The sequence below is a fragment of the Mesocricetus auratus genome, unplaced genomic scaffold (assembly GCF_017639785.1).
Source record: "Mesocricetus auratus isolate SY011 unplaced genomic scaffold, BCM_Maur_2.0 Super-Scaffold_100018, whole genome shotgun sequence".
Taxonomy (NCBI): Eukaryota; Metazoa; Chordata; class Mammalia; order Rodentia; family Cricetidae; genus Mesocricetus; species Mesocricetus auratus.
In genome coordinates this window covers 10768241-10782348 of record NW_024429199.1, presented here as the reverse complement: position 1 = coordinate 10782348, position 14108 = coordinate 10768241, and the positions used below count along the sequence as shown (strand labels likewise).

The window sequence follows — 14108 nt, the reverse complement described above, 5'->3', positions numbered from 1 at the left end:
GTTTGTTACTCTAAAAGTTTCCTTGTGGAGTCTTTAGGGTCATTCATGTGTACCGTCGTTATCACCTGTACTCAAGGGCGCTTTGAATCACTTTGACCTCCTTCAGGGGTCTTGCTGCCCCACTTAAGACTTCAATTACTAACTATATTGAATAAGTATGGAGAGAGTGGGCATCCTTGTTTTGTTCCTGATTTTAGTAGAAATGCTTTGAATTTCTCTCTGTTTAGGATAATGTTGGCTATGGACTTGCTATAAATGTCTTTATTATGTTGAGGAATGTCCCTTGTATCCCTAGTTTCTCTAGTACTTTTATCATAAAGGAATACTGGATTTTGTCAGAGGCCCTTTTTGTGTCTAATGATCATGTGGTTTGTCTCTTTATGTGGTATATTACATTTATGTATTTACTTATGTTGCCTGCAATATTTGGATGAAGCCAACTTGCATCTATCCTTTGTGGTAAGTAAGTGTGTGTGTGTGTGTGTGTGTGTTTGTGTGTGTGTGTTTGTGTGTGTGTGTGTGTATGTATGTATGTATATACCTTAAGAGCTGAATGAGCAGTAGTACTTTTTGGAACACATTCACTAGCTGGGGGATTTCAGTTGTGTTTTGTTTTGTGTGTGTGTGTGTGTGTGTGTGTGTGTGTGTTGAATTGGGAGAGGGAGGGAAGCATACAAGAGGGAGGAGGTTTGTCACATACTCTGAACAGCCATCTTCACAAAGTTTTAGGCATTTTGCATAAATGTTTCTTGCTGTATGCCCTTTCCAGAAACCATAACTATTGAGTTTTGAGAAGTCGTTTTCATTAGTTATGCTTGTTTTACTGTGGAACATGCCACTGGAGCTCTTCACTGCCGGTCCAGGAGTGGGCTCCCTGCTGTGACAGTTTAATCCTATTTTCACTGCTGAGTTATTTGCACAGCTGTCATAACTGGTTTACCAGGAGCCTTGCTGCCAGTGTCCCCTTTCATGTTTTCAAGTTTTCCTTGGTGTGTGTCACTGGTTCTTGGTGCAGTACATTCTACCCCGTGTTAGCTTAGGATGGAACAACAGGAAGAACACTGCCCTTGTTATCATTTGTTAATTTGTTAAAATTGCCAAACACTTCATTGAGCAACCTTAGTTGTGTTCTGCAAAGGACAAAATTTTTCAAGTGTAAGACTGCCTCTGACTGCTGTCCTTTATAAAAGATTACATAGTATAGTATTGATTGAAGGTACTACTTGGGAAGTGCCAAGGAGGAGGGAAATGTTCTTAGTGACCTGTTTCACAAAGAAAGCAGGATTGAAGCACAGCAGAGGAGTTAGAGAATATAAGAACCATTATTATAGCATTACATTAATCCTTGGCCAGCACCATATTTGAGCATATTATACATTTAAACACATGCTTTTACAATAGCTTGCTGAATTGATAAATACGAGAACCCTCTTTAAACAAAAACAGAAACACAGGGTGAGGTGGGATTCTCCCCTTGCTCATTGGTTATCTTCTCCCTTCTTGTTCTAGCATTAAATTCTCCAAGTGTGACAGTAACGCCATCCATATGAACATTTGGATTGCTAAGTACCTATTACATATACTGTCTGTGTTTGCTGCATTAAAACCACCCCATTCCCCTTGCACTCTCAAACCTTGCATATCTGGAATTCAACATATTAACAATGTTATTTAAAAATAAGTATACATCTTACATGTTAACTGTTTGCCACAGATTTCAAGAAACACCTAAGGAGCCCTCCTGTAGTCCTAAGAGTCACAGGATTGGAAAGGACGTTCGTGACTTCTGCATTACATAAAATACGTTTGTGTGCCTTCTTTGACAAATACCACTTCCTCCTCTAAATGCTAAGGAATGGGGATCTAGTGTGATTATTTCCTTATTTGTGAATGCTGTTCCCACAATGACATATTTATAAGACTGTATGCCAATACTGCCTAATATTAACTTGACTGTTCCAACCCTCTTTTGTGTACTTACTTCAATGAAATCTTTTCTGTTCTTTCACTTTTAACTTGTGCTTTTTAAGTCTAAATTATGTCTCTTATACATAGAATCTACCAAAGTCAAACTTTTCATTGGTATATTTAAACTGCTGATATTTAGTGTGATTACTGATACGGTAGAATATATTTATGCCATTTCCTCTTTGTTTTCTATCTAATATCACCCCCATTCTTCTTATTCTTCTATTTTTTCCATTACTGCCTTTTTAAAAAAATTTCAAGACAGGGTTTCCAGCCTGTCCTGGAACTTTTTTTTGTAGACCAGGCTGGCTTTGAACTCACAGAGATCCACCTGTCTCTGCCTCCCCAGTGCCGGAATTAAAGGCTTGTGCCACCATGCCTGGCTCTATTACTGCCTTCTTAACTGACTTACTGAGGTTGTTTTTAGTGATTGCCTTAGGTGTTACCACAATATACTACAATTTATTTATTCTTCTGTTTGATAGACTTCTAAATTATTTTCAGTTTTAATTATTCTAGAAAATTCCTGAGAATTGTGTATGTTTAAGAATGTTATGATCATTCCTTTATATCTATATATAGATAGGTAGATGGGAAGATAGAGCATTTGATCTTTCCTGTGGAGCACATGATTATACATCCTTTGTAAGGAATAAAGTAGCAGTAAAATTCCTCAAGCTAATCATTTGTAAATGATCAAATTATTTTCCATCATGGTTTTGTCAGTTTTGAGACAGGGTTTCCCTGTAGCTTTGGAGTGTGTCCTGGAACTGTTTTGCTTATAAATGCACGGCTTGAACAGTGCTCAGCTGGGCCAGGTTTGTTCTGTTGTATGCATATCCCCTGTGCCAGCTTTCCTGGAGCCTGGCAGATCTACTTTCAGGATATGAGCTGTATGGCTGCTGCATTGACGCTACCTTAGGTGACAGCTCACCCAGGGCTGGGCATCCAGCACCTCATCTTCCTCCACGCAAGGCTTGTGTCGGTTCTTTAGGCTTTTTCACAGTATAGTAAGATTCGGGCTCTAAAAGTTTAGCATTTCAAGAAAACAAGGCAGAAGTCTGTATATTATGAACTAGCTTTGAAAAACACATAGTATCTGGAAAACACATAGTATCTACCATCTTCACAGTTGACTGCTACTCAAGATAATCCTACAGACCTGCCCTGGTTAGGGAATGTGTACATGCTGAGTATCTTTCCATGTACTTATTTGTCAAATGTGGTTTGTTTGTAAAAGGTATATTCAAAACTTTTACTATTTACTTTCACCTTACTCAGTTTTGTGAGCTCTTTATATATTGCATAAATGAGTCTGCTAGTGAGATTTATGACTTATAAATAATTTATCAGACTGTTGCTCATTTTTCACCTTTTCTTTTTCTTCCTTTATTAAAAATAGATTCTTCTCTCATATAATATACCCTTATTACAGCCCCCCACCATGCCTTCCAATTCCTCCCTACCTCCCCTCCCTTTCTCTCTCTTTAGAAAAGTACAGGCTTCTAAGAGATAATAACATAACCAAATAAAATATAATAAGATAAAACAAAAATATCATATTGAAGTAGTACAAAGCCAACCAACAAAAGGAAAAGAGCCCAAGAGAAGGCAAAGGAATGAGAGACCTACTCATTCATACACTCAGGAGTCCCATAAAAATACTAAGCTGAGAGTTGTAATAAATACACAGAACTCCTGGTTTGAACCATGTTGGCCCTGTGCATGGTCTTCCAGTCTCTGTGATTTCATATGAGCTTTGTTCAGCTGATTTAAAGGGCCTCGTTCTCCTGGTATCCTCCATTCCTACAGGCTCTTGCACTTTTTCCAACTCCTCTTCCATGGGGTTTCCTGAGCTCTGAGGGGATGGATTTAATGGAAACATCCATTTAGTCTTGTGTGTTTCAAAGTCTCTCTCTCTCTCTCTCTCTCTCTCTGTCTCTCTCTCTCTGTCTCTCTCTGTCTCTCTCTCTCTGTCTCTCTCTCTCTCTCTCTCTCTCTCTCTCTCTCTCTCTGTGTGTGTGTGTATTATCTGTCTGTAAGTCTTTGTATTTGTTCCCATCTACTGCAGGAGAAGGGTTATCTTATGATGGCTGAGTAAGGCACTAATCAGTGAGTATAGCAGAATATTACTAGGAGTCATTTCTTTGTTTATTTTCTTTTTTTAAAGACCAGTAGTATTTGGTTTTACCCTATGTCTCTGGGCTATCTAGTGTCTGGTTCTTGGTCACCCAAGCAGTGTTGGGTATGGGTTCCATTTCATGGAGTTGGGACTTAAGTTAGATCAAACATTGGTTGAATATTTCCACAAGCTTTGTACTATCTTTGCTGTAACAGACAGATTGTAGATTAGAGATTTTGTGGCTGGATTTGTGTTTACATTTCTCTTTTGGTATCCTGTAGACTACTTTTCCATTTTAAAGATACTAGAATGTAGGGGTGAAGGTTCTTTGTAGGCACCAGCTGAATCTCTCAGTGTACAGTAAGTTGTGTGAATATTATCTTCAGCAATGAGGCCTTGCTCTCAGTTTATAGATAGCAACTTATTGTCTTAGTAACAGCCTAGAGTAGTTTGGGGCTTTCCTTGGGACCCTTTTGGCCAACAACTCAATTAGATATAACCCCATCCCAGGACTGGAAGCTTTGTTTTTGTGACAAGAGATGGCCAGTTGGTACTCTATGTTCCTCATTATTTGGAGACTTCAATATAATTGCCTTCATATATTGTAGGAAGTTTCCACTGCACTAGGTTTTCATACCACCCCTCAAACATCCCCAATTCTAGCTTTCCCTGCAATCCCTCTCCAAACACTATCTCCCCTCCACTGCTCCACCTGATCCTCTCATTCCTGTCCCTACCCCACCCACAGTCCACCCACAACATCTGTTGTTTCTAGGGAGATCCATGTATCCCTTCTAGTCTCTTCCTCTATAGCTAACCTCTCTGAGTTTATGGATTGTAGTTTGGTTGTCATTTATTTAACAACTGATATCCACATATAAGCAAATGCATACCATGTAAGGATGAATAAACTGAAATAAATTTATATATAGTATAATGCTACTAATAGCATTTCCTTTTCTTACTTCATTGTAAGGTATATAATTATGTCCTCTCCTTAATTCTTGATAGTTTCTACTTACGACTTCTCTTTTTATTTTTACCCCCACCTTGGTCTGTCTGTCCAGAAATGTATCCATTTTATCAGTGTAGTGATTGTTAGTACTCATAATGAGTTATATCCCCTTTAAATATCTTTCCTAGCCAGGTGGTGATGGCCCACGCCTTTAATCCTAGCACTGGGGAGGCAGAGGCTGGCAGATCTCTGTGAGTTTGAGACCAGCCTGCTCTACAAGAGCTAGTTCCAGGACAGCCTCCAAAGGCACAGAGAAACCCTGTCTCAAAAAAAAAAGTATTTCTTTTACATATTTGAACTCACTATTTTCTGTTGTTATCCTCTTTTACAGATAAACTGATGCTGATATATATTAGGAAACTTGTAATCCAGTAGCCAGAGTGACATAGGATTCTAATCAAGTTTAGCTGGCTCCAAAGTTATTTTTAATCACTTTCTTTATTGACTAGTGAATCAGAATCCAGCAATATATATGGGGAGGTGTTACCTCTCCAGTATTGTGACTGAAAACATGCTTACCATTTCCCTTGGTGTTAACAACTGTTTGCTGTTATTGCATGAGGTACTATTGGGCACTCCCAAAAGATCAAATGTCCATAGTCAGGGCACCCATAGGGACACTGAGAAAATTTTAGAGGCTTCTAGTTGCCACAAAATACTAGCTAACACATTGGATTATTTACATCACATAGCACTCCTGAAGTCTTCTAGTACCTGGACATGGGCTTAGGTGCTATCCATTCTGAAGCAAATGAGAGCCTTGACTGTGTTTTTCACTTTCACAGACAGATACACTTTTGAAGCTAGAAGTTAACATAACTTCTTTGTTTCCTCAGGTCTGACAGTGACAGCTGTGAAAGACTCAGGAGAATGGAATTTGGAGGCTGGAGCCTTGGTACTTGCAGATGCTGGCCTTTGCTGTATTGACGAATTTAACAGCCTCAAAGAGCATGACAGAACCAGTATCCATGAAGCAATGGAGCAACAAACTATAAGTGTTGCTAAGGCTGGGTAAGCACTTCTGCTCCCTAAAGTCTACGGAAGGGAGGGACTATTGAGTATAAATTCAAGAAAATGGGTACCTTGTTGGTACACTCAGGGGTTATGTTTATCAGTTTTCACTTTCCAAGTACAAGGTGTTTGTTATTAGAATATAAAAGTGAATAAGAAAAAAAACTGAGTTATTTTGAAAAAGAAAGATTAACAATAAAGTATAAAAGTAGACTTTTTTTTTTTTTTGGTTTTTCAAGACAGGGTTTCTCTGTATTGTTTTGGAGGCTGTCCTGGAACTCACTCTGTAGATCAGGCTGTCCTCGAACTCACAGAGATCCGCCTGCCTCTGCCTCCCGAGTGCTGAGATTGAAGGTGTGCGCCACCAACGCCCAGCAAAAGTAGACTTTCTTAGTATACCTTGACCAATGCACGGTTTAACTGAGGGCTTGCTTATAGTTTCAGAGGGTTAGTCTGCTATGGCGGAAAGTGTGGTACAAGGCAGGCAGGTAGGCATGACACTAGAACAGTAACTGAGTTTACATCCTCATCCTTAGGCAACAGGCAGAGAGAGAGCAAGAGGGGACCTGGAGTGGGCTTTTGAAACCTCAAAGCCCTCCCCAATGACACACCTCCTCCATCAAGGCCACACCTCCTAATCCTTCCTAAAAGTGACACACCTGTTCCATCAAGGCCACACCTCCTAGTACTTCCAAAACACTCCATCCCTTGGCTTATAGGGCTGTCTCCTTCAAAGCACCACATGGACTGATTTAGCTCAGGAGGAGCTATTTGTAGCTCTCTTTCAATGCAGGACTCAACTTACTCTTTCCATAGAAATTGTGTATGTACTCAGGGTATATCAATTATTAGGGATTTTGAAAGATTCATGAAATAAATCTAATGATATATCTTCTAAGATAATACCTGAAAGCTGTAAGTATTAGAAGGTGCTTTGTTTCACCTGAAAGTAATGCTGTTATGATATAAATGTTCCCCAACCAGTCTGTAGGCTCCATGCTCTTTGGGTCAGAATTCTAAGAAAAAAGAGTTTCTTTTTTATGTAAGTTGACAGGCTGAATTACAAAGGATGAAAGGCACAGAAGCTAAGCTTACCAAAAGAAGTTTGAAAAGGATAAATATGGAGAACCATATGACCCAGTTATACCTTTCTTATGTAATACTTAAAAGAGTCACATACAGTGAAGATACTTAGACTCCGTCTTTATTGCTGCACTACTCACAGTCTTTGGAAATGGAAGTCCATCAGCGATGACTGAATGAAGACAATGTGCTATATATACACAATGGAATTTTACTAAGTCATAATGAAAACTGAAATTTTATAGGAAAATGAATTGAACTGCAAATCATGGTGTTAAGCAAAATAAGCTAGACTCACAGTCAAATACCACATGTTTTCAGTTATGTGGGAAGGGAAGAAGAAATCTTACCCGAGTGGGAAGGAAGAGAAAAGAGAGGAATGGAAAGCATGTGACATGAAAGTGGAGCGAGCTGCCTAGAGGAAGAAAGTGGGCCAGCAAGAGGGCATGGCAAGGCAGTGAGGGAAGGAGACTTTTGGAGCACAGTGCAATTGATACTACATGTTTGAAAATAATGACGCCCATGACTTTGTACGTTAGCTTAAAGCTAATCTTAAAAGAAATTTATGTAGATGGAATAAACATGCTTGAACACTTTGAAATCCACATGCAAAAAAGGACCGTACAAACATGGTTTATAGCAGCATATATCGACATATATGACATTCTAGAAAGGGCCAAACTAAGGAGAGATGGTCAGTGTTTGCTGGTGGTTACAGAAGAGAAATAACTACAGAAAGACATCTCTCTTAAGGGATGATGTTCTAGTGTTGTGTTCTAAAAACAGGGAAACTCAAGCATTTGGGTTGCTGCTCAGGTTTCTGAACACTTCTTCCCGGCTGGTGTCTGTGTGTGAGCATAGTTCACAGCTCTCTTTGGGCTCTCTTAGTAAACCTACCTAGAAAAATGCCACATAAGAAGAGATTGAAGGAAATAATGGTGCCTAAGTCACTGGGAGAGTTACCTGCAGTTGCCCTGTTGTAACTGAAATAACGCCTCCCAGAGGAACTATTTTGAAGAATAATTTTCAAGTTGGATTTCCGTATTTGAGAAGAAAAGGACTCATTTTAGAGTATGAGAACCTGTTGTTGGTACTGCTGGCAGGTTTTCATTGTTTCCTTTGGGAACTGTCTAACAGATACTTAATATGTACTCCACAGTTTGCCTAAGCAGCAGCTTGAACATTCTGATTTAATGAACTGTTCACTGGGGCTTCCCATGTCGATCACCACACCTTGGGCACAGTGGTTATGGTCACTACACAAAACATCTGTATTGTGTTTTAAGGGAAAGCGCCCATATGTTTCTGCTTCACCTTGGTCTCCCACCCAGTGTTAATACTTCCTTGACTGGAGGCCCTCACCACAGTTAGTGTCTTCGCCTTCTGACCTTTTTACATTTATTTAAGAAAGTTTTTACTTTGCAAAGCAATTTAGCATATTTATTTTACTTTAAAAGTATTGTAGGGATTGGAGAGATGGCTCAGTGGTTAAAAGCATTGGCTGCTCTTCCAGTGTTGATTCCCAGCACCCATGTGGTGGCTCACAACTGTCTGTAACCCCAGTCCTGGGGGATCCAAAAACCTTTTCTGTCTGGCCTCCAAGGCATCAGACATACCAGTGGTGTCAAGACAAACATGCAGGCGAAATACCTATATACATAAATAAAAATTTAAAGATTGTTAATTCTTTACTACATTCAAGGAATGATGGTTCAAGGATCATTGTTCTCTAGTTATTACAGCTAAATTGGGTTTTAATCACTCTTCTTGTGTTGATATTGCTAGCATTCTGTCCCCCCATAACTATTCCTGGATTCATAAGGACTTTATACTATTTTACTGCTAGCATGTGTTTTAAAAGCATGTACTTTGCCAGGCGTTGGTGGTGCATGCCTTTAGTCCCAGCACTTGGGAGGCAGAGTCAGGTGATCTCTGTGAGGCCACCCTGGTCTACAGAGGGAGTTCCAGGACAACCTCCAAAGCTACACAGAGAAACCCTGTCTTGACAAACAAAAAGAAAAAAAAGCATGTAATTTAAAATTCCTAACATTGTATAGTATGCAATTATATAAGTTTTGTATATTAAATTTCTTCATATTGAAAAGGATTCTTTATCAATTTAGTAAAGATAGTTGTAATCACATTATGATAACAAAGCTGGACTTACTGCATTCTCTGAATTTAGTTAATTTTTCCTGTCTGTTTTTTGTGATGCAAGGGGCCACATGTTGACATGCATCCAAGAGCATAATTTTGATTTTGATTTTGATTCTGAGCATTGTGTTTATAGTACATGCGGACCTGGAATTCTCAAGTAGGCTAAGCATTTTCTCATACCTTAAAATTTTAAATTTCATTTAAAAACAGAACAGTTGTTGCAGTGTGGGTTTAATCTGTTTGACCTTGAACTACTAGATCTCACATTTTCCATATAGAGGAATGACTTGAAATAAAAACTCCCAAGAAGAGCAAATGCTTCCAAGAGGCCAAACACCTTCCTCCCACATTATTTTTCTCTCTAAATTTTCTACAAAACTTATGCCTCTCTCATCACTCAGAAGCAAGCAATACTCAACATGGACAAGAGCAACGAATACCCCTTATTTAGCATAAAGCGTATCTGAATTGTAGATGCTCTATAGAAAAGTCAAAATGGGTTCTATAGAGAGTAAATTCCTTGCCTCAAAGACAGCTGGCGTCAATGACAACCTGATAGGTTTCTGACCTTGTGGGGCAGGCCTGTCTTTCTTTAGTCTCTAACTCTGAAATGAATGTCACTGCTTTTCCTTCCAGGATCTTCTCTTGTTGTTATTTTCATTCTTTTTGTTTGTTTGTCTTGCTTTTTCAAGATAGGGTTTCTTTGTGTAGTTCTGGCTATCCAGAGCTCACTCCATAGCCCAGGCAAACCTAAAGATCTCAGAGATCCACCTGTCTCTGTCTCTCAAGTGCTGGGATAAAAGGTGTGCACCATTACCATCAACTGTTTTTTTTTAATATTTTGTGACTGATATAATTATGCCATTTATCTCTTCCCTTTCTTCCCTGCAAACCCTTCATGTACACACATGCTCCTGTTCTCCAAATTCATGGCCTTGTTTTTCATTAATTGTTTCTCTGACATGTTTTAGCATGTCACTTCATGCATACTAAAGGGTAATCATTCTTTTCAAAAATAAGAGCTATAGACCTCATTGTTCCATTTTTCCATGCTTATTACCCAAGTTGCCTTTTGCATTCATGTTAAACATTATATACTCTTTTCACATGATGGGCACATAACCCACACAGACATGTCACAACCCGTACTTTTCCCATTGTAATTTGAAATTGTTACAAAATTGGGAAGGAATCAAGATGGTTTCTGCAATATAAACTCTTATTAAAATCAGAATATTCTAGTTCATTTGTAACCTTTTTTTTTTTTTTTTACAGCTGAGTAGTACTCCATTGTGTATATGTACCACATTTTCTTCATCCATTCTTTGGTTGAGGGGCATCAAAACTGCTTCCAGGTTCTGGCTATTACAAATAATGCTGCTATGAACATAATTGAGTAAATGTCCTTGTGGTATGAGTGTGCATCCTTTGGTATATATGCAAAAGTGGCATTGCAGGGTCTTGAGGTAGATTGATTCCCAGTTTTCTGAGAAGCTACCATACTGATTTCCAAAGAGGCTGTACAAGTTCACACTCCCACCAACAATGGAGGAGTGTTATCCTTACTCCACATCCTCTCCAGCATAAACTGTCATCAGTGTTTTTGATCTTGGCCACTCTGACAGTTGTAAAATGGTATCTCAGAGTTGTTTTGATTTGTGTTTCTCTGATGGCTAAGGAAGTTGAGCATTTCCTTAACTGTCTTTTGACCATTTGAGATTCCTGAGTGAAGTAACCCAGACCCAGACACAACAAGGCAAATATAATAGGTACATATTAGACATAAAGCAAAGGATAACCAGCATACAGACCACAACCCCAGGGAACCTAGTTAACAAAGAAGACACTAAGAGAGCGATACATGTATCTGCCTAGGAAGGGGGGGAGGGAAGATAGGATCTTCTGAGTAAATTGGGAGCTTGGGGGAAGGATGGGGGATGGTGGAAGGGGAGTGGGGGGGAAATGTATAGCTCAATAAAAACAAGTTCAAAAACTAAGAATATGAACAAAGATAAAAATACTCAGGAAGCCTAGAGTTTACAAAATATAAATAAAGTTGGTAACCAGAGAGAAGCTTCCCAGCAGATGTTGAAGAAGACCAACGGTTCATTCCTTGCTCGTGTTGCTTAAACCTAGAACCTTTGGGTAAGGTAGTGCCATCTGGCCACATTACCCATACTAACCTCAAACTCTTGAGCACAAGGGCTCCTGCTTCAGATTATCAAGTAGCTGGACCAAGCATATAGCACTGTTTGTAGCCCTGGAACATTTTGCATGTGTGTATATGGTGTTGCATGCATGTGTATGTCAAAATACCATCAATATGTTTTTATTTTGTATAGCTTTATGGTGTGTGTGTGTGTGTGTATGAATATATGTTTGTGTATGTGTGCTTTGTGCTTAGCAGCTGTTTCTGTAATTTATTTATTTTATATGCATTGGTGTTTGCCTACAAGTATGTCTGTATGCAGGAATCAGATTACCTAGAAGTGGAGTTACAGACAGCTCTGAATCACCATGTGGGTTCTGGGAATTGAACCCCAGTCCTCTGGGAGAGCAGCCAGTGCTCTTAACTACTAAGCCATCTCTCCAGCCCCAGCAGTTATGTTTTTTAACTGAGGTTCTCTTAATATAGGAATGTGAGACATCCTAGAAACATTTATGTAAAAGTAGCATCTCAAAATGATTTTAGAGCGGATGCTTTTACTGCTGTGTTTGCCTTGCCGAAAGGGTCCAGAACATACTAGGAAGGATTTTACTCTTGATTAGTCTGAGTGAACTAACCACTCCAGCAAACAGTAAACACACTAGAAGGTTATTCGTTGCTTATATCAAACTCTAATCCCATTGTGAGGGCCCTGCCATCATAACTTCATCTTAACCTAAAACTTCCCAAGGGCCCCTTCCCCCTTTGCCATCATGCTGATATTAGGAAATTAATATGTGACTCTGTTCTCCCCACTCCTGTGTTAGGAGGATGTAAAAATGCAAAACAAAACCTACTGACTTCTAACAGGTATGATTCATTGTTAAATACAGTCGTGGTGTTACGCAGTCCTTTTTCAACTCTTTGTCTTACAGACTGAAACCAGAACTCATTGACTCTGTTTTGTTTCCTGCTAAATTCTACGTCTGGTGTCTATGAGCTGGTTTACCCTCCATACTTCCTGTAACTAGTGCTGTCATTTTACTTACCATGATGCCCTGGAGTCCACCCATATTGTAGCCTGTGTCCGGGCTCCTGAAGGATGAATATCTGTTTGTTTCTCCTTCTGTGTACACTGGGCTATCTCTGTCCCTCAGCAGCTCTATCCAGGCTGCCAGAGAAGTGTAGTGGCATCAGCTGCTTAACTGTAGCCATCTTAATGTCATTTCAGTAGAAGATTCCATAGTTTAAAACACTTTATACAGTTCAGGAAGTTTGCTGGGTCTCTGTTGTTCAAAAGCTTTTTTCAAAGTCTTGGCCTTCTGTCTTGGTTTTTAGCATAATTTTTCTAAACCTCAATTTTCTAAGCTGTCTTTATTGTCATTCATTTCTCCTTAAAACCTGGTCAGCTCTTTCTTACAGTCATCTCTTTCCTGTGAAAGAGGAAAGTCTTCTACCAAGGAAAGTTTATCTTTTAACCTAATGCAGGTTGAAGGAGGATGGCCCTGTTCCATGCAGCCCCCAGGCACAGGCTCCTTCCCAGTGTGACTGTGACTCCAGGGCTTTGTCCTTCCCAGTTAACAAAGAAAACTATGGTGGATTGTGCAGGAAGGCTGTTAGGGCCTAGAACAGGCACCTACAGGCGGTATATGCTTTCTGTTTGTTTTATGGTATTATAGTCGACTTGGTATTAGTAGCCCTTCTCAACTGTGGAAGGAGATGGAAAGTACATCCATTTTCTCTCCATTTCCAGGGAGAGGAAAAAACAAGATTTAGTAAGGATACAGGAAGCATTCCACAGACTGGAGCTAATTGGAAGGAGCAACATATGGTAATTATGAATGCCATGAGTAAACATGGGGATTAGTCCAGAAAGAGGTATAGGAAAGTGATGAGAGACCATTATACACACATTTCTTTAGGATCTGTGAAAATAACATGTACAACATGTTTATGATTTATAGAAAATGTATTATTGTATATTTAGGACATTTTTAAACATGTGGATGAAATAAGTAGAAAAGTAGCTTGTTCAGTATCTACAGCATTTTCTGCCCTTAAAGCTATTGCAGGAAAATGTATATATCAGCATTAAGTTTCAAGACTGTTGAAGCTATGCATATAAAATGATAGTTTCATAAATACTAAACAAGTTGAAGCTTTATTTTTACTTTTTAAATATGTCCATTTATTGAGCATTGCCAGAGAATGTGAGGATGACAGTAGTTAAGTCCCTTGAGGGAGATCAGATGTAGTACAGAGAATAAGACAAATGAGTACCTAGCATGCCAGGCAGATCAAGGTCACAGCAGTGGCATGTCTACAGTGAGTTGGCTCACAGGGACACAGTCTAGAAACGAAGGAGCATTGGTCTTGGCACTCAGCAGAACTTGTCTTGAATCTTGGAGCAGCTGCTCCTGGGCAACTTCCAGAAGTTTGTGTCTCTGAACTTCTGCTATATTTCCAGGCTTAATTATATGATTAATATAATTAACAATAATACCTGACATCCAGCATTTTTGTGATGATAGACATAATGCATATACACTTAAGTGTTTGATATTATAAATATGGTGTTTTTATTACTATCACTGCAGAAGGGAGTG

The 14108-nt window shown here is 39.2% G+C and overlaps 1 protein-coding gene across 1 annotated transcript in view; it reads left to right on the top strand.

Annotated features, from left to right (window-relative positions):
* Window positions 1–14108, top strand: part of Mcm9 (minichromosome maintenance 9 homologous recombination repair factor) — a 71785-nt gene that overhangs the window by 39870 nt on the left and 17807 nt on the right. Inside the window, exon 8 of the mRNA XM_013115807.3 lies at window positions 5942–6116. Coding sequence (XP_012971261.1) covers window positions 5942–6116 — 175 coding nt within the window. The remainder of the gene's footprint in view (window positions 1–5941; window positions 6117–14108) is intronic.